At 45.2% G+C, this 19,573-nt stretch overlaps 8 protein-coding genes across 10 annotated transcripts; all 8 read right to left on the bottom strand.

Annotated features, from left to right (window-relative positions):
• Positions 1-412: 412 nt before the first annotated feature.
• On the bottom strand, positions 413-4,016 carry LOC124311838. Of its 3 annotated transcripts, none has more exons than XR_006910240.1 (3): positions 2,903-4,016; positions 1,146-2,738; positions 413-1,062 (listed from the first exon to the last, which is right to left on the bottom strand). XR_006910240.1 is itself a non-coding variant. In XM_046776212.1 (2 exons), the coding sequence occupies exon 2, from the start codon at positions 2,208-2,210 to the stop codon at positions 1,461-1,463; it is 750 nt and encodes a 249-aa protein (XP_046632168.1). In that variant the 5' UTR covers positions 2,211-2,738; positions 2,903-4,016; the 3' UTR covers positions 1,137-1,460. The 3 variants fall into 3 exon arrangements, 1 of the variants encoding a protein (XP_046632168.1); XR_006910241.1 differs by having other exon boundaries at positions 413-1,056; XM_046776212.1 differs by lacking the exon at positions 413-1,062 and having other exon boundaries at positions 1,137-2,738.
• Positions 4,017-4,097: 81 nt separating this feature from the next.
• On the bottom strand, positions 4,098-6,716 carry LOC124311833 (WD repeat-containing protein 3-like). Its single transcript, XM_046776201.1, has 3 exons — positions 5,654-6,716; positions 5,269-5,587; positions 4,098-4,849 (listed from the first exon to the last, which is right to left on the bottom strand). Exons 1-3 carry the CDS (start codon positions 6,190-6,192, stop codon positions 4,157-4,159), a joined length of 1,551 nt encoding a protein of 516 aa, XP_046632157.1. The 5' UTR covers positions 6,193-6,716; the 3' UTR covers positions 4,098-4,156.
• On the bottom strand, positions 6,713-9,875 carry LOC124311830. Its single transcript, XM_046776195.1, has 6 exons — positions 9,575-9,875; positions 8,967-9,462; positions 8,518-8,861; positions 8,207-8,434; positions 7,998-8,131; positions 6,713-7,937 (listed from the first exon to the last, which is right to left on the bottom strand). The coding sequence occupies exons 3-6, from the start codon at positions 8,785-8,787 to the stop codon at positions 6,713-6,715; spliced, it is 1,857 nt and encodes a 618-aa protein (XP_046632151.1). The 5' UTR covers positions 8,788-8,861; positions 8,967-9,462; positions 9,575-9,875.
• A 507-nt stretch (positions 9,876-10,382) lies between these two features.
• LOC124311842 (integrator complex subunit 7-like) lies at positions 10,383-11,488 on the bottom strand. Its single transcript, XM_046776220.1, has 3 exons — positions 10,940-11,488; positions 10,777-10,875; positions 10,383-10,708 (listed from the first exon to the last, which is right to left on the bottom strand). The coding sequence occupies exons 1-3, from the start codon at positions 11,141-11,143 to the stop codon at positions 10,508-10,510; spliced, it is 504 nt and encodes a 167-aa protein (XP_046632176.1). The 5' UTR covers positions 11,144-11,488; the 3' UTR covers positions 10,383-10,507.
• On the bottom strand, positions 11,162-12,448 carry LOC124311908 (integrator complex subunit 7-like). The gene is made up of 3 exons (XM_046776276.1): positions 12,408-12,448; positions 11,737-12,297; positions 11,162-11,669 (listed from the first exon to the last, which is right to left on the bottom strand). The coding sequence occupies exons 1-3, from the start codon at positions 12,446-12,448 to the stop codon at positions 11,162-11,164; spliced, it is 1,110 nt and encodes a 369-aa protein (XP_046632232.1).
• LOC124311843 (integrator complex subunit 7-like) lies at positions 12,428-13,135 on the bottom strand. The gene has a single exon (XM_046776221.1). The coding sequence runs from the start codon at positions 13,049-13,051 to the stop codon at positions 12,548-12,550; it is 504 nt and encodes a 167-aa protein (XP_046632177.1). The 5' UTR covers positions 13,052-13,135; the 3' UTR covers positions 12,428-12,547.
• Positions 13,136-14,984: 1,849 nt separating this feature from the next.
• LOC124311845 lies at positions 14,985-16,290 on the bottom strand. The gene is made up of 3 exons (XM_046776223.1): positions 15,679-16,290; positions 15,401-15,607; positions 14,985-15,321 (listed from the first exon to the last, which is right to left on the bottom strand). The coding sequence occupies exons 1-3, from the start codon at positions 15,759-15,761 to the stop codon at positions 15,240-15,242; spliced, it is 372 nt and encodes a 123-aa protein (XP_046632179.1). The 5' UTR covers positions 15,762-16,290; the 3' UTR covers positions 14,985-15,239.
• Positions 16,228-16,946, bottom strand: LOC124311907 (probable 4-coumarate--CoA ligase 3). Its single transcript, XM_046776275.1, has 3 exons — positions 16,831-16,946; positions 16,433-16,765; positions 16,228-16,362 (listed from the first exon to the last, which is right to left on the bottom strand). The coding sequence occupies exons 2-3, from the start codon at positions 16,745-16,747 to the stop codon at positions 16,228-16,230; spliced, it is 450 nt and encodes a 149-aa protein (XP_046632231.1). The 5' UTR covers positions 16,748-16,765; positions 16,831-16,946.
• Between the last annotated feature and the right edge of the window lie 2,627 nt (positions 16,947-19,573).

Here is a 19,573-nt window from a genome sequence, read left to right as displayed (position 1 = left end):
CGCTGTCCTCTTCCGAATTGATTTGGTTTTAAATTTAAGTCCTCGTACGACAACTTCCATTTAAAATCAATTAATTATTTAGACTGGCTACACGAATGCTGCTTTTGAATTCCCCATCGGCCAAGAAGAGAATAAAAGCGCACCATAAAGTAAGCGGAACTCTAATTCTTCCAGCAGCAGCAGTTCACATTCCAGCGAAGACGGTAATCCGTATGGAAATTTAAGCTGAATTATTCAATTAAAATCTGAAATTATTTTTTGACATTTTGCTTACGTATTATGAACCAGAATGCTAATCATGTGCACTACAATGACAGTAGAATGGCACGCTTGAAACCTACAAAACGCAACATCTTTACAAAAAAATTACAAAAATAATGGACACAAAAACAAAATTTTACAATATTTTTTGTATTTAATTGTGAAGTGAAAGTCAGTATACCTAGGGTCAGTATTACCGTCACCATAACCAGGACAATGGACACTAAAATACAATACATAAAAAAATGCGTTTGAAACGGTTATCGCCACTGCTACCAGAAGACAGTAGAACGGCGGCCAGAATGACGTAATTTCAATTGTTTTCGCACTGGAACAAATTAATTAAAACCTATTTTTTAAGACAGCAAGCAAACAAAAATGAAAAATAAATTTTTACTATTAATTTGTAAGATAGGACAGTAGAACCTTAAACAAGTATTACCGTCACTAGGACTGCAGCACTGGACAGTAGAACCCAATAAATAAAATAAGTTATAATTGTTAGACACAGAAATTTACCTAAATGTTTTTTTAATTTAATAATGACTATTCGGACTTAAATAATAAATGTCCAAAGTAGAACCTGGAATCACCTAAAACACTAAAGGCATAGCGATAATCGATAATCAGAGAAATTTCAATACCAACCATAAACTAGTCGCCACGCCACCTATCAACCAATTTTCAAACTTACTGTGGAAAAGGAAACGAAGCTATGTTTACCTTTTTTCTAGAGAATAGCGGACGGATTAAATCGGGATTGGGCGGATGCCAAGGTTCTACAGAGTAGATCATCTTTGCCTTGGCCGAATGACGAGGCAAAAAAAACAATTAGAAAAAAGGGAACAAAACAAACAAATAAAGCATTCAAAATGATTGCTAACCAAAATGTATTCGCCTTTAGCAAGTTCTTCAGGAGAATCACAAGTTCAATGACGTACTCTTAAGCAATGCGTGTAAATCGGCCTGAGTCATCAACATAGTCACATCATCATCGTCATCGTCATCAACATTAGCTACAGACCAAAGTTTCATGAATCGTTCGACTTCCAGCTTGTCCGTGTTTGTCGTCACGAAAAGGATTCGGTTGGGCTCTAATGATTGGCGAGTCAGTAAGATGTAGGCGGCCAAGGCACTTCCGACTAGTAGTTCTCGGGAAACGTTTAAGATGACGACTGATTTGTCGATAAAATGAGACTTTAACGTTCGACCGTAAGAGATGAGGAATGCCGGGAGGGCGAGATCGTGAATTCTCTCGTGGAACTCGGCTTCAATAAGTCGGTGTAGATCGCGAAGAATTTGAAACAGCTGAGCCGGGTTGACAGCCAACCCGTTGTGTCGCTGATGCGAGGGGCTTCTTGAATCAGTTGATTGACTAGTGTTTCCATTTTTACTGTCGCCGAAGGCAGTAGAATTCTCAAGATTGAGAGGACATCTGCTATTCTGTTCCGGCCAATCAAATCGGCCAACTGGAGAAGGTAACCGCGAGAGAAGAGCGCTAAAAGAGACATTTCTTCGATTTCCTTCCACCGTTGATTCCATTCTGCAAGCTTGGCACTCAGTCCATCAATCTCCTTTTCCAAATCAGCCAATTCAATGACGATCCGCTTACGGAAAGTATAAGAGATGCATCCGGAAGCGAAAAGAAGACCAAATACTTCGGAAAGTTGCTCGATTTGTCCGACGTTTCGTCTGGTTTGACCCACCAAGTCCTCCGTATTGTGACTGCAATCCGCCACAGATATGTCCACTGCCATATCCAGCAGCTGGAAAGCTTGTTTGAGATCTTCCATTGAAAGCGATCCTGTCGGTTCTAGGCGGATTTCCATCGAGTAGGATTCGTTGTGGGGATCGATAACAACTGTGCGGAGCTTGGGCAGTTTTTCTTTGGCATCTTCAGAGGGTGAAATTATACTGGCGCGAACACCAGCTTGAATTTCGGGAAGCATATTAGCCAGCCATTTGCAATCAATCGGCTGAACGCACCCAGAAAGGCGATGGGCAAAACGTTCTTCAGAAACCCGAGCAACTTTCAATAGATCGCAACACGTTTTGAACTTTTTCTGGAGAAAAGGTTTGATTCGAGTCAAAAGTCGCTTTTTTTTGTGTGTGTGTGTTTCCTTTTGTTTACAAAACAAAGGGGGCGGGTGGTGACTGGAACGCACGCACCGCGGATCATTGTTGTCGAGAGGAAGGAAACGAGAAGAGAGGAGCGGTTGTGGGGAGTTGTGAAGTGCCCCACGGCTCAACGTGGACTGAGTGTCGGCAGAGCGGTACTCGTCGACGAGATAGTTTAAGGGGCGCGTACGCCAACCAACAGGACGGACCCCCGAATGGATGGGCGAAAAACTCGGAAAAAAAGAAAACCACCACTACACTACGAGAAGGAGAATGAAGAGAGAGAGAGAGAGAGATAGAGAGAGAATAAAAAGGAGATGGAAGAGAAAAGGGGAACACGCTGGCGCACAACCCAAGAGCTAGAAAGACAGGTGGTCCGTGTGGTCAGCATATACAAACACATGGAAACGAAAAAGTAAAAAAGAAGGTTGTTAAAATAAAAAATATATATATGGACTAACTGACTTGAATGTGCATAAGAGGATCGAAACACCGGGCACTGGGTTGTTAGTAGTAACCTTACCTTTGTATATAATACACGCGCTGCTTAACTCTTCTTGTGTGTAGCGGTGATTTCTTTGTCTTCTACCTGGTGTGTCTACAACACCTTGTGCTGTTGATTCGGTATCGGGTCCACCAGGTTTTCTCTCGGCTGGCCAAGATTTATTATTTGTTTTTCTCACATGAAGGAAAAGATGATTCGACAATTTATCTGAACACGAAAATAAAACATTGACAAAGTTATATGTTGGTACCTATCGACCTAGCTCTTTTTCCTATTAGCAGCGCGAGAAGAACCGGTGTGTGTGCTCATTTCCGGGAATGCCGTACCGTACACAACTCCAATCACCTTTACCTTCGAAGAAACGAGTCTCAAAAGAGAGGGAATAATAATAATACGAGAAAACAAAACGAAACCAAATAAAGGGGAAAAAAAACGGGGGAGAAAGGAAGGAAAGAGAAGACACGACGACGCAGAAGACCTCGAGTTTCTTTTTTTTAGGGGGTTAGAACAAGATAAAAAGACAAACTAAAGTAGCTGTTCTACTACAATTCGTAAACCAAGGAAGATACGGTATATATAGAGAGGAGGGAGATATAAAATGTAAGTTAAAGGCAAGCATAGGGCAGTGCGCAGGCAGACATCCGGGGCTACAATCCCGTCTGTCCACTACTCTTCTCCTGGTTGCCTTTTGATATTTCAAGTCTCAGTAGGTCAACAGGTCAGTCGACGCCGCCTCATTTTCTCAATCCCCCAGTCTCTGGGACGTTTTCTCCTAGTTAGTACCTGCAAAAGACCCACATCTTCTCTCCTCTCTCTCTGCTGGCTACACACTTCGTTAAACACAAACAAAGTTTGATGTCGTCAGTCACATTAATGATGAAAATGATGAGCAACCAACGCTACTTTTTCAACAGAGAAACACAAATGAATCGTCACAAAACAATTCAATTATTTTACACTCGACAAAATTTTTCTTGACTTGATCAAGACGATAGACGTCGTCAACCGGGTCGTTAACATTTCCAACTTTATTTTTTCTTTCCCAAGTCGCTGACACATTTCTTCGTGACAGTTTTTTGTTGCCTTAAATTTATCGTTTCTTTCCAAGGGAATTTTCCCCTTTTTCTTACCAACCGACCCAAAATGACTAATGTTTTCCATCCCCTTCTTTTTCTGTTACTTTTCCCTACAAAAATGATTTCTTTTCATTTCATTAACTTTTTTTTATTGAAATTTTCTCTTTTTTTCTGTCATTATTTCTTTTCCATAATTTTACAGTGTCAGAATGGCCCTTTGTTTGGCTTTGTCTTTGTTGCGGCGTTGCTTGCGTTTCTGCTTGACACGGTCGGAAGCGTCGGCGAATAACTGTACGGCCTCGCGTTCTTCCAGTTCTCGGTGCAGGTACTGAAGTCCAGCCAAGTTGAAACCGATGCGATCGCGGACTTGATCCACGCGTTTTCGGGCCACTCCTTGCAGTCGGTTCAGGATCGGCAGCAGGGAAGGAGTGTTGGACAGGGGGCCGTGGTGGAGACGAACGAGGAAGAGCAGGATCCTCATCACCAATTCCGTTTCCCAGCCTTTTTCTAGCAACTGATCCAGCAGGGACAACAGGCTGCCGACGTAATGGAAGGGCAGCACCAGAAGGGCTTCCTCCACTTCGCTGGATTTCACCTGGCGCAACACCTTCAACAAATACCTGTCGGGATCGGTCGTGTCGTACGCCACCATCAGCGGATGGAGTTGAGGAGCGGCGGGAGCTTCACTGGCATTCCGGCCGGATTGCTGATGAAGATCGATTTTTTCACGGTACTCGGCCAACTGCTGCGAGACTTCCTTGTGAACTTCGACAGCTTCCATGATCCTCTCGGCTGCCCGTTCAGTTTCCACCGTTTTGCGGCCGGGCAGGGAGGCTTCCTCGCCCGCCTTGATGCCGGGCATCACCCGATCCTCGCCAAGAGCCAATGCCTGACAAAATCGCAGATTAAAATAACAAAAGGACAAATGAATACAAATCAATGAAAATAGGGGGCGAAATCATGATGGTAGTTTGTTATTTCACAAGAAACACGAGAGCAATGGCCCAGCCTTTCTCTTTGCCGGCGGGGCCAAAAATAACTCCTCGGTCTCAATTATTTTCTTTCTTTTTTTGTTGTTGTTGTTGTTCAAGAAGAAGAGGCGGAATTGAATGTTTCTATGGTTCGTGCAATTTGAAAGGCTCGAGGCTATGGGGGAATGTTGCGAATATTATTAACCGATTTGTAAAATGAAGGTTGCCCCCAAACGCCAATTGGAATAATTCAAGTGGAATGGGAGCAAGTTTTTTCTAGCGGCAAATCGGGAGGGGAAAAGAAAGAAAACAAGACCAAAAAGAAAGAAAGAAAAACCTGGTCGGCTTCAGCTTCACGCTGAGTCTCGCGTTCATCCTCGAGCACCAGCGGTTCCTGGGTGCGCTCCCATAAACGAATAGAGCGATCGTGTCCAGCCGTGCTGACGTACTTGCCATCCTCACTAACGGCCAGCGTCCACACTTGTCCGTGATGACCCGATAAGGTGGTGATGTTCTCGAAATTGTCCGCGTCCCACTGCTTCAGCTTGCCGTCCTTGCCGCAGGAGAAAAAGAGATGCGTCTTGGAGACGAACTGCAGTCCCAGGATGCTGTCCTCGTGAGCGAAAATGGACCGATGACAATCGCCAAAGTCCAACCTATTAATAGAATTCAATAGGGATTAATTTTTAAGATCGCTGATCATCTGTTGTGTCCCAACTGACCCCCAAATTTTGATGTTGCGGTCGGCACCACCGGTGATGATGGTAGTGGAATCGTAAGAAATATCCATACAGAGAACGGGGAACTTGTGACCGTAGAGTGACAAAAAGAATTTGAGCGTGTCGGCAAAGAAAATTTTCACGGTCGAATCGAGCAGAGAAACCGCAATGAGACGTTGGTCGGGGCTAAATCGAACGCAAAGGACATCTTCTTCCAACTGTAACGTCTTCGTGTGGGTCAGACTCATTCTTTTACCGCCGTGTCCTCTCATCTGACCGTCCTCATCTTCTTCCTCCACTGCCTTGTCCACCACCAATTCAAATTGCCAAAATTTCACGCTCTTGTCGGCGCCTCCACTGGCTATTCCTCGAAGATCTGGGCTCATGGCCACAGTCCAGGCTTCGCCCTCGTGAGCTCGAATTTCTTCCAGCAGTCGTCCGGCTGCAATGTCGAAGATTTGAAGCTTGCCCGTCTTCGTGGCGACGATCACGTTGCGGTCGCCAGTGGCGAAGAGAATCGACAGGGCGTAATCACACGCCATTGTTCGGATACAATTCTGGGAGCCTCGGTTCCAGATTTTCAATGACTCGCCACTGGCTGATGCCAATGCAATCTTGTCCGAGCTGAAACAAAGGGCTCGTACATCTGTGCGATGTCCGGGGATGGACAGAGCCCCGACTTTAGTTGCGTCATTTTTGTTGGAGACTTTGGTATCCACAACGTGGATCTCGAACGAATTGCCGCGTAACAATGCCAACAACCTGAGCTCTCCTTTGTTAGAAACGTGGACGTCGATAGCTTTGACTTTGCCGGAAGCCTGGACGGATTTGATTCGCAGCACCTCATCTTGCAGGGCAACAGTCAATTCTTCCGTCGATTCGGGATTTTGCTTTTTGAATTTCCGTTGGCGTTTGCTGAATATTTTTTGAATTTCTTCTTCGTCAGGTTTGCCCTCGTGACCGGATTTCAACGAAGACGACGATTCTGATGTCGACAGACGCCTGGCCGGCGAAGTTGGCTCGGACGACTGGAGGAGATTGCTCTCCGATCGGCGGGAATTTTCAATTTCGTTGCGGATTCGGTGCTCGCGGAGTAAATCGCGGCCGATTTCCGACTCGAAGCGACTCGAAGCGGCGCTTACTCGACACCGACTCGCTTTCCGGATGGAGATTGTAGAGCGGCGTGGAAGTGGGAGGTAGACTCGTGTTCACGTGAAGCGGCGACGCCAACGAAGACGACGTCTGCAGCTTTTGCGACGCCATTTTGTTGTTCGTATTGAGCAAACTCGGAAGCGAGACGGATAGAGGTAGGTGGTACTGCTGCGGCTGTTGCTCCTTGACGTTGCGGCTCGACTCCGCCTGTTTGTCGGAATCGTCACTCGACGACAACTTGGGCGACAGCGAGAGACGGACGCCTTTGAGCGGGGTGGCTTTGGGAGCGTCGTCGACGGCAATGTCCTTGATGATAAAGGCCGACAACCTGGCGTCACACGAGGAAGGAGAATCTTTAGCTGCGGGTGTTCTGTTGCCATCCTTCCGCTCGTGCAAAGAAACGGGCGTCGTCGCAGTCGATTCGGACGCTTCCTTGGCAGGGCTGCTGCGGATCTTGACGGGAGACGACGTCATCGAGTTGTTTCTGACGGGATAGTCGCCGAGATCAGCGATGGCGATCTGAAGAACCGTCGGATCTTCACGCAAAAGCTCGTTGACTTCCTGGATCGATTGGCGCAGCACTTTCACCTGATAGTAAATGAATTCTTCCGATTCATCCGTCCTGGGAGGCAGCGGGATCACGTCCTCGTAGACGTTGACGATCTCCAAGGCTTTCAGGGACTTGTTGCCGGACGCTGTGGCCCTGAGAACGACGTTTTCGTACGTCTCGCCACCGTCGACGTCAATCGTGTCGTTTTCGCCTCCGACATCCGCAACGGAAGCGCCTCCTTCGTCGATGTTTTCGTAGCTGGGCTGAACGAGATTCTCGTAATTGGACTGGGCCGTCATCTCCGCCTCGTGCTGCTGCTGCTGCTGCTGCTCAATGTTCTCGTATTTGGCCTGATCCACGTTCTCGTAAGACACGCCCACCGGTTCGGCAGGCTGGTCCACCGGCGGCTCGATGGGCTCGTATTCTTCTTCGTCAACGATGGCTGGATCGATGACGTTTTCGCAGGTGGCGTCTTGGCTCGAAGAGACTCTCACCATGGCGAAGGCGTGATTATCGGCGAAATTCTCGAAGGCAGCCCCAGCCGACGCCACCACCGCCGCCGGTGAACTAGTCGTCCGTCGAAGGCTACAAAAAAGTAACGGAATTTTGAATTGGTTTCCGGTAAAAGGAGAAGGAAGAATTTACCTTTCGACGACGGCCGTCCTGTTGTCAGCCACGTTGTCGTTCTCGTAAACGTCATTGAGGCCGTGCAAAGTGAAGCTCTCGCGATCATCCGAGCCCACGGGCACTTCCGTCGAGCTGTAATCTTCCGTGGTGACCTGTTGCCAGCGATGAAAAAGGTGATTAAAACAACGAATTTCAATCAAGGCGAAAAAAATAAAGAAGAAATTTACATTGACGAGGGAATCATTGTCTCCGTCAATGGCCACTTCGCGGGGCATGTCCGGCATCTGGGCGTCGGTGTTGTCGGGCGAAGGTGAGCGTCCGCCGCCGGCAGCAGCATCCATCCTGTGGTGGCGGTGGTGGTCCACTTCGGCCTGAATGTAAAAGAGCTCGTAGGCAGGATTGCTGGCCGCCCAATTTCCTTTTCCGTCAATCTGCTCCGCGTTCATGGGCATTCCCTGCACGAATCAATAGGCGCGCGGATTAAGGTTAGTATGGCCGCCCCGACTGCGACGCAATGACCTTAATGAATATAACTGACCCTGGCCGAGTCGTCAATGACGCTATCATCTACACTGGCCGGCCGCGCCCTCCTCACATAGCTACCGTCCTCGCTGTGGTTGTTGCTGCTGCTGCTCCCACTGCCGACGCCGATAATCGGACGGCTGGAATCGTCAGACAGCTTCTTGTATACGGCCAGCATTTCCCGGCTGTTCATAATATTCAATTCACTGTCGTCCAGATGGCTCAGATAGATCAATGACATCTTGGAGCTGCCGGAATGGGGGTCTTCCACCGCCGTCAGGTTCATGTTGTAACGGAATTCGAGACCTGGCGACTCGGCGGACGGCGAGCCCCGCGTTCGTGTGGTCTCCTCTTACGAATCTGAAATTTCATTTGCCATTCAAATATTTTATAACATCGTCCGACAGGGATTGGTGGTGGGCGTCCTTAAATCAAATCATAAATGGAAAGGAGAGATAAATTTACTTTTGGTTCCGGATTTTGAGATCTCAGCGTAAATGGCGTCTTTTGTCTGTCCTGGCTGACGTGCGCTGGCTTCTGGACCGTCGCCCTCCTCGTCCAGCGGATCGACTTGTATGCTGCCCGTCTGGCTGGTCATGAGCAGGCGGAAGTACGAGTCGTGAGAGACGGAGCGGTTGTGACAGCGGGACAGCGACCCGTCTTGAATCGACTCGTCACCGCCGTCGCCGGCAAATCGCACAGCAAAATCTTCGCCATCCCTCAGCGGTGACGGGCCGCTGCTTCGGCTGGACTCGTCAGTTGGCTGGACTCGCCGGCCGACGAGTTGCGGTTGGAAGCCACCAAATTCCAGTTCTTTGCAACGCAGCAAATTCGGCGCCCATACAATGGCCACATTCTTGGCCGTCATGCCCGTCGAGGCATTATTTTCTGCCACCCGCGCCACATGTCGAGTCAAGTACTCGAGCGTGCGAAAATGAGGCGGCGGCAGTTGCTGGACCACCTGCGCAATGGCGAATTTATTTTCGGATCAAAGATATAAAAACAGCGGAAATGTACTGTAGGTGAACAAAAATCGATGGGTCTTATTATTCGATTGGTTTCAGGTTCCTTACCTCGAACATTCAAACCACTCTGACATGATCAGGTCCCTGGACGGCGTTGACGAACTGGTCGTAGAGCTGGATGGTGCACAGCGGCTTGGGCAGCTCGCGGAAATACATTTTGAGCAGCGAGGAAACGGCGTGCATATCCTGTCGGATGGCCTCGTCCTCCACCAGAGCCGGCACCCACCCTGTCCTCGTCAAAAGCATTTCTAAGTGGATAACCAAAAAAGAAAAATCAAATCAGAATGACGGACGGAAAATAATTTAGAAAGTTTTCCAGCCAGTCGAGAGTGCAAAACGGGAGCTGACACGTCACACAAATTGGAAGGGGGGAATCAAAATGGAGAAATATTTTTCGCGGGACAAACAAAAAAGGAACTTGCGTCACACGCTATCAGGTCATCAGCATGTCGAGAAACAGGTTTCTTTCTTATCGGACATGTTTACCATTCTTCACCGTCGAGATTTCCCTCCCTGCCCAATCTCTCCGCAAACACAATCCATCTGGAGGCGCTCCTCCTCGCCAAATGGGTAAATTGCGGGGTAGGCTAGTTAAAACGAAACGGAGCCGGAAGTTAAAACAGAAAGAAAAGGCAATTGACGGCAATTCATCTGAGCTTTTGGATGTTGGAGGTGACCCGACAATCGATAAATGCCGTTGACAATGCCGTACTCCTCGATGAACTCGGCCAGCGAGTAACATTTCTCTCTCTCTCTCCTCCTCGCTGACTCAATCGCCTAATCTTGTTTTATTTGGTTCCCTTTTCTATTATTTGGCTTTTTCCATTTCTTTCATTCCGTTTCTACCATGTGTGCACGCCGAAAAGAAATTTCACTCGGGCTCGGTCACGGACCGATAACTGCCACCTGGCGGGTTGTTGTTGTTGTTGCGTTGTTTCGTTATTTTTATTTTTCTCCCGTTGGCGCGAGTGGCAACCGGTTCTATACCTTGTCATCCGATCCGACTGTCGGGTAGTAGGATTCGATTGTATTGTCACTTGAACGACTCGGACGTACTCTCCGTACAAAATATCGCGGGCTGGAAGTAACCTGGACAATACCTACCACTTTAACGGCCAACTGCGAGCCAATGGTTGTCGTTATCGCCTCTCCGGCTACTCTCGGCTGAGGGCTCACCGCCAACTGTTTAGGGTATATACAAAATGAAGTTCAATTATCAATTCACTAATCTTATAAATCATTCACTTTACCTTGATGGAAGTGGTCTGCAGAGTCTGGAGCATGAACCTCGGAAAGCAAAGAGGTGTTTCTATGAGTAACTTCAAGCAATCCAAGATGCATCCAACGTTCTAACAGATTAAAGAAGAATAATTAGATTTTAAATAGTGTTACGGATGTGAAAAAGGATCATACCAAGTGATTAATAAGTTTCAAATCAGGGTTGCCATCGCGGAAACGTCTTACGAGATGGACAGCTTCAGCGCATCGAGTGGCCATACTCCGCACAGCGACGTGATCTTCTTGCACCGTCTTGTTGATCATGGGCAAATCGTCTTCGACAGTCATAACGCCTTGCTGAGACGCCCGGAGGTAGGTGGACTCGACCGTCTGGGTCATGATCAAGGCCGTCTGTTTTTATAGCTGCAAATTCGTGAGGCTCTCCTGGTCGGCGTCGAAGGCGCTCTGTCCCAGCTTGGACAGACTTCGGCCACCTGCCGGAGCACCAACACCGACTTCCTCAGCTGGTGAGTAATTCGACCGCAGCGCTGCAGTTCGTCTCTCTCGGGTGGCAGCCACTACGGCGTGAGCGATGGCCGACGGCGGGGCTGTCTGAAGCGTTCGACAAGCCTGGACAAGTTGAGAGCACGCCGACAGGAATTCGACTCGCAATCGGCCGAATTCGGCTTGAAACTGAAGAACGGGGCTGGTGGCTGCCTTCAGTGAAGACAATCCTTGCAGATAAAGCTTCGAGGCCAACACTAATCTTTCAACGGCTACAGCATCGGATCCAGTGCCGCAACTCAGGTGAGATTCGGCCAGGGTGAAATCGCGCAATCCTTGAATCCAAAAGTAGAGATGCTTTGTCAAAATGTGACCCAGCAAGGGATCCAGTATATTGTGGGCAATGGAATGGTGACCGTATCTTATAAGAACCAAATAAGAAATTAATTATTGACTGGATTGAAAACATTTAAAGCAAGGAATTATACCTTGTGGCAGAGCGGGCGATTCGGAAAGCCACCCACAAGTTGACCCTAAAGATGACTTCGTGGACCACTTCGCTGGCCTGTTGAGACCAACAATGAGAGGCGTGCGTCTGGAACATGAGAACGCACAACAAAGGAATTGCCAACAACTCTTGATCGCTTTGAACGGTGAGTTTCTTGAGCATTGACATGATGTCAACCAATGCTGGTACAATGACGGACGGTTGGGTGTCTCCGATGGCAGCCAGGGCCTGGCACAGCAGGACTAACGTGGAACCGGAAGATTGAAGCAAAAGGCGAGTGAGGCAATCAATGATGGTGTCCCTGATTTCTGGTCCGGCGACACGACTCAGCTGGACGGCTGATGTCAACGCAATCTTGAGTTCCCTCTCTTCGGTCTTTCCCGCCAAGCAGAGGCCCAATATGAGCGATTCGACAGCTAGGGCAGCGTCTTGGCTTAAATCGGGCACTGAAGACGACCAAGAATCTTGTTTGCTAGATATAACTGCTATAGTTGGACAAGTAGCTGGATGAACTGCTTTCGCTGCAACAGACCGGTCGCAACTGTAGCAACACTGATTCCCCATCAAGAGCAACTTTGTATCTAAAATTATGGAATCAAAATACTGGGTGAAATCGACAAAAAGGTATCTTGAATTTTAAAATTAAATTACCAGCTTTGAGGATAAAACAATTGGCAGGATAAAACAGCCATGGCTAGCGGGTTACTAGAAAGTCCAGCGTTCTTCTCTGCAATTCGGGGTGAGGTTGATCTAGCAGTAGGCCAATGATGGAGGATGAGCGCCTTTAACAATCAAAATTTTAAGTCAGACAAAACTTGAGCCTGGACAGTCCTGGAATCGCACAAATATTCTAGAAGCAGGAGTAGCTGCTGAGGGATTTTGACCAGAGTTTCACTAGCCAGCAGCGTCAGTGTGTATAGTGTCACACAGACGAAATATTGGGCAGGGTAGCTGGGCAAGAGCTGTGCGCACAAACGTCGAACCATGGCGGCCAAGTGAGCAACATGGTGCATGTACTGCAAGATGGGGATGAGCTTGAGCTTGATATTTACAGGTGTGACCAGTCCCTGAATCATCTCGACAATTTTGCTGCACATGTTGACGGAAAAGGTTCGAGACTGTGCGGCAAACTTGGATGCGGCGTAGATGGCTGCCTCTAACTCGACAGGGGAATATTGTGTGTTGTCCAAACTGTCGCGAATGCTGTAATGCAATGATTTCCGATCAGAAATGATAATTGCCATACTTCCCGAAGTTCTCAGTGCCAGAGTCCAGAGATCTTGCAATCTAACCATAAAACAGAATTAATATTTAATTAATAAAAAACAATGATAATTTGCAAAAGTACTAGATCTTGGAAATTGAATTGGAATAAATAACTGGGAATATTCTCTTTACAAATTCATCCACATTGAGGATCTTGTCTAGATGCTTTTCACTTTGCTGGCAGACTATGAGAACACAGTCTTGGTAAATTTGTTCTAAAGAAAGGCAAATGGTTTATAGATTGGAAATGATAAACAAAAATTAACACTCGTAAATTCATACCTTGTCCTGAAGACCTCTTCCAGCTTTAGTAATGCAGAATTTATCAGAATCGGGAATGGGTACTTCTCAAAAAGTCTAGGGAAACAAATAATGGCCTCACAGAGCGTAACCCTGAAAATTTGTGAATGATTTGGATAATTATTATCGGAAGCTGTCATTAACATATAAATAAAATTTCACCATGGAAATAGTCAGCTAGCCGTTTAAAACATGTTAACTACCTTTGTCTAGCTCTGTTAAAGCTGTGTTTGCATCTTGTTCTGGTTTTTCAAATAAATGTTCATTAAATGCGGTTCTCAAACCTACAGAAACCATTTCATTCTCAGTAAATAAATCTTAGATCAACTCTTTTTTCCTTTGAACATTTTGAAGTTCAATGTTGTTGTCTCTTAACATCTTATATCCCCTTTAAATTCCGGGGTCAAGTGCTAATCAGCAACACCACGCGCTCTCCACCAGAGATAAGGAGATGGGACACTGCCGTGTTAAAGCGGCCATGACGCTTTTTGTCGCGCCATCTAGCGGCTAATGCCCTCCCTTCATCATTAGCAGCCGAAATCCCAGCAATTCTGGCCCCGGCTGATTTGAAATTTCAAGGGAAACCAGTGGAGGACTTGAATAGAGTAAGTTGCCAATCCCCCTCCAGCATAAAAAATATAGCCTGTAACCATAACAAATATTAACTGCTGTTTTTTGTTCATAGACATTGATATTTTTGTAAGGTAATAAGGATGAAGGAGGAAAATGTGTGTTTTATAGCTAATCAATGGGAACGGTCCAACTCAAACCTTTGTCATCAAATCAAATTGAAAAGACTCAGAAGAAGGGAACGGTCCAACTAAATTTCTCATTCCGGTCCCTTTACAATTGTGAAGTCAGGCTCCGTTGAAAACAAAGTAGGTAAAAAAGTAAACAAAACGATTCGGTATTGGTAATAATGAATATATGGGGGGCGGGTAGGTGAGTCGGATAAGGCGTCGCTTGGTGATCGGGGGCACCGGAGACCTGAGTTCGACTCTCCTGGTGAGCATAGTTGCTCCCATACCCGGGCACTACCACTACACATACAATACAGATCTCTTCCTACACAGCCGCAGCCGGACTAGCTTAGCTCTAGTAAAAACGTACACAATGATGGTACTTCCATCCCCCTCCCTTGGGCTTCTTCCGCACAATACAACACTTACACTACTCACGCCATCGCTCAAAAAATCAATAGAAAAAAAAAAAAAAAAAAAAAAATATCTCGTCGGTGCAAGAAGGTCATCTAAAGTTGAAGACCAGATGTCTGCTAAATAGCAGATGTACCTAATCCTACCAATACCAATACCAATAATGAATATATCACGCAGTATTTTGAATTATTATGTTTATAACATAAATAGATGATTAAATATGCAAATCTCCAAAATGCTTAGCAACGCGGTCGCTGGAGTGAAGGGGTTTTCCCAACCTTGTTCCGTTCTAATTTATGTCATCTTTTCCCCATGCTGTTCATATAATTTTTTGTTTTTCTCTGTTGTAAACCTAAATTTTTCTTATTTTTGATTTGATTCTTGCCAGGGCGCTATTAGCAGATGGATGAACAGCATGTACACCACCAGTGCTTTAAAGTTAAAGGTAAATCCAATTGAGTAACGGAAATTCAATTTCAAAAGACAGGCCCAAAAAATCAAATGCTGAGTATATTTGACATACAAAACATAAGGCAATCTCATTATAAGCTCATTTTGAAGTATAGCATGCTCAACAGCCATGACACCTGACATTCAGGTGTTATCAAATACATAGGCAATCCAACCCTGAATTTGCACTAGAGCTTGATCAGCTGCCACACTCATGGCTTCCTCAGTCGCAGTATGATTTTCCACCTGGGCAAAGATTTCTGTTGCTTCAGTCAAAATGGTCCGAACTGCTTCAAGCCTTTTTTTGAAATTAGTAAATGTGCAATGGCCGGCCTTGAAAGTCCGTTCTGCTAGCAGCAACATCGGGGCGTGCATTTCGTACAATGTTACTCCTGATATTTTAAGGAAATTTAGTGGGTTTAATGAACCAGGGCGTTTGTATCAAAACTGTAGCTAGATGATTTAACTCGCCTCTGATTCGAGTCAGACCTGGGCTCAATAATATTGGCCACAGCGAGTAATTGGCGACAGACGGACACTTTTCGTTCCAGCTGTTCCGTCGCCAAAATGTTGAGTAAGAAACATTCCTCTCCGATTTCGTATGATTGACTTAGCCCAGTCTCGCTCATAAATAGTGAATGATTGGTAAGAAATAGGGCGACGTATTGGCCAAAGAATCTGTAAAATTCAATGAGTTAATCCAGGTGAAAAAGAGCTGCATTTTACTAGACGAATTTACTAATCATTACTTATCGTTATCAGTGGGTCCGAGTGTTTCAAATCCTTCTTTGATTGCGTCGACCATTTGGGTAACAACTGCAGGCCGATTCATGATGTAGATGCACTTTTAACTCTTAAATGTAAATTTGAATTCACGTTCACGGGTTATTTGAGGTGCTGCTTCACGGACTAAATCCAACTGCCCGACTGTTGATTTCATGACGGCACAAGGTCTAACTGTTTTCTAACTTTCCCTCCCTTGTCTTTAGTATAGCTATGCGTCAAGATTTTTGCTCAAACAATGTCACATGATCACTTTGTTTGCCAATGAGCTGGTTCAGGGTTTTCTTTATATTTTTATTTGTCACCGCGTGTACTCGGAAAGCGCGCTCACGCGTGTACATCATCTGTTGTTTTATAAATACGGCGCACGGATCCCCTAAGACGATTTTTACTCTTTCTTTTCGTCACGTAGCTCCTTGTTGCTATTTTTAGGGTCACGCGCTTTCCCATGTGTGTGTAATTGACACACGCCTGTCTCTTTTGTTGCAATCATCTTTACAACAAAAAAGTCATCGTCAATTAGCCATTCCTATTTGACGACTTGGTAAGCATGTTGAAGTCTTTATGATTTGTCTAAATAGGTTAATGACAGCTGCCTCCTTGATAGCCGGATGTGTGGTAAGTATTTCTTCCAGTCCAGCAGGAGCTACCTAATTTCAATATTAATTGTAAATACCAATTGAATAGGACATTTTATAGGTAACGTCGTTGTTAATGTACCTGGAAGGCTTTCACTTTGATGAGCTCCTTGAGCCGGTCAACGATGAAAAAGTGACCGTCTTCGTCGTAGTGGCCGACCTCGCCAGTGCGGAGCCATCCGTCAGCTCCGATCATCTCGTCGGTGGCTTTTTGGTTTTTGTAGTAGCCCTTCATAACTTGCGGGCCAGTGACGAAAAGTTCTCCGTCCTCGTAGGGACCCAAGGCCCTCTCGCCAGTTTCCAGGTCCATCACCTTGGCCTGAGTTCTGGAAAACAGCGCGCCGCAAGAGCCCAATTTCTTGTTGCCCAGTGGACTCATCATCACTCCGGGCGACATTTCAGTTCAGTCGTTTTGCTATAAGATTTACAAAATTAGTAAGCACCTTTCAAACTAAATTAATCTTTGCCATTTCTATTTACCTTCTTGGAAGCTGATTGGATTTTTGAATCGTTCCAGGAGTTTCAAAGCTGCTGGAGCCCCGAGGGGCGCCGCACCACAGAAAATGGTGTGGACTCGGGACGAATTGGACGAATTCTGACCTTCGTTCGTTAACGGAACATCACTAATGATTTGATTTGCTCACGTGCACACGCACGCCTTAGCCTTTTAACGCTCTGTAAATTGAAACACAAACATTCACGCTAATAGGGTGAGTTTTGTTTGTTTTCATTTCTGTTGTTGTTTTTGTTTGTTTTTTGTACCTTTTGTGTTTTCCTTTCTCCTTCTCTCCTTTCTTACCCCTCCTTACCATCACCACCACACGCTGTTTTCGCGTGGCGTCCTTCCTGTGATCCTGTCAATGTAGTTATAATAGTAGATAGTTAGTTATGTTATAATGTCAAATTTGTTCGTGCTTAAATAATTGCAACGTAGAAGGTCCAACAAGAGAGGGATAAGAGGCACGAGGCTGAATTTTGGCGTCATCTTTAATGCTGTCCTACGTGCAATTGAAGAGCAAGGACCACAGCCACAAGTTGAAATTCTTGTTCAACTGAACGTGCCTGAAGATGAAGAGGAAGCTCCCGAGCCACAACAACAACAAGAGGTGGATGATGAAGCTGCCAAACCCCCTGACCAAAGCAAGACTCCAATAATGTGTAAGTTTTTATACTTTTTTTCGAGTTTATTTGTTTTAACTTTTTTTTTGATTCCCGCTAAGAAATGTGACAGTTGCGGATGTGCATGTGTGTGCAATTGTCATCGCGTTTGCATGGAGTGTATTTGTGACTGCCACAGCCCTTAGGTAAGAATGTTTTTTTATTTAATTTTATTACATTTGTTTTCTTTTTTTAATTCCTGGGATGACCAGTGGCAGGGCGGGAAGGGCCGGGACAGAAATTTTTCAGTTTTTCCCTCAGCGTTCCACTGCCCCCCCCCCCCCCCTACATTTTTCAGTTTTTCAGTATGTTTGGCTTTGGTTTGGCTTTCATGCCGCAAAAATAAACAGGATAATTTCTTAATTGTTATTTTTTATTTATTTAAAAATAGACGACATTTCGTCAAAATAATTCAACAATTGTCGCTATCAATTGTGGATTTCAACTTTATGGCCGCAACCGGGTAGAGTGACTTCTTTGGGTAACTTACATTTGATTGTCAGAGGATTCTTGTAACACGCCGTCTGAGTTTCATGACCGCAGTGGCAGTTACAAAAGGATGAATGCTTCGGAATCCTGGCCATCTGAAGTTGGGGGACCAAAATGTGGAACACGAATGATGGATGGCTGAATTAAAGGCGACATTAGTGTAACACGCGTTTGGATATTAAGTATTGCATGTTTCAATTTATTTATGTAATGTTTAGAATGTGATGAAAACAAGAGTTCGCAAAAAATTGTATGAACAACTGATTTCACGGTTTGGTAAATATATTTAAAAGAGCTTTGATGCCATTTTATTCTCACAGATTTTTTCCCCATTTTGACGGAATGTCGTCTATTTTTTTTTTTAAATTAAAGATTAAAATTAAGAACTCATCTTGTTTATTGTTAATTCGGTTGGGGCATGAAAGCTGAACATAGGTAAAAATACACTGAAAAATGTAGGGGGGGGGGCAGTGGAACAATGAGGGGAAAAAAATTGAAAATTTTCTTGCCCGGCCCCTTCCCGCCCTGTCGCTGATATCCTGAATGAAAAACAGGAAACAAATTTAATAAAAATTTTAAATAAACACCCAAACATTCTTACCTCAATTAAGGGCTGTGACAGTCACAGATGCATTCCTTACACATCCGATGACAATTGCAAGCACAGTGGCAATGGCATTTGTCACACTTAGTTGGCGTACCTAAAAAAAAAAGGTTAAAACAAATAAAAATTATGATAACAATTTGAACTTAACTCAATCTGAATTTTTTTTTTTTCTAAGTCCTTGCCAAAGAAAAGTCCTTGGTTAAAATGAAAAAAAACTCGCATTTTTTACAGAATCTAGGCATTCCATCATTTCATTTTAAAAATATAGGAAAAACAAGGAAAAATGATTAAAAATGGATAAAGAGTCTTAAAAATTAAAATTAAAGACCTGCACAGGTTTGAACCTAATACCTCTCTAATGGAAATCCACCGCTCTACCCACTCGGCTACTAATTGCTTACTCAGCCTGTAAAAATTGCTAAGGTATGAATTCGAATCTTTCCTTGGCTATCCCCTTTCAAAACTGGCAATGCTGTGTCAGAAGGACAGCATGCCTTCTGGCTAGGTTGGGTGGGTGGGTGGAAACTTCCCCAACTTTTGCAGGGCGAACGTACGTTGAGTGGCCGGGACTTACGTAGGCTATGAGTTAAACCGTTAAACTTCTAATAAATATATGTAAGTCACTTTCGACATGAAGGAGGAATGGAGGAGGAGCTGGTCGGGCAAATTTTTGAGGCGATGATGATATCTGCCTCAGGGGAAGGATTCGTTCCTTTTTCTGCCACCAGAGGCGGAAGAGTAGCGAAGTCTGTGAAAATCTGGGCTTTCGCTGGTTGCTATCGTTACGGGTTGACGCAGTCTAGCAGAGGAAAAGTCCGTAACGGTGGCAACCAAAATAAAGCCTAGATTTTCACTTGCTTCTTTTGCTTAATTTTTTATTTGAATTGAGTATTGAAAACAAGCAGACGATATTCAATAGAAATAAACAAGATGCAGCACTGCCTGATAAATATTATTGCAAAAATTATT

Source organism: Daphnia pulicaria, chromosome 8 (genome assembly GCF_021234035.1).
Source record: "Daphnia pulicaria isolate SC F1-1A chromosome 8, SC_F0-13Bv2, whole genome shotgun sequence".
In the NCBI taxonomy this organism is placed as follows: Eukaryota; Metazoa; Arthropoda; class Branchiopoda; order Diplostraca; family Daphniidae; genus Daphnia; species Daphnia pulicaria.
Note: the sequence above shows the minus strand (reverse complement) of the source record. Positions and strands in the feature narration are given on the sequence as shown.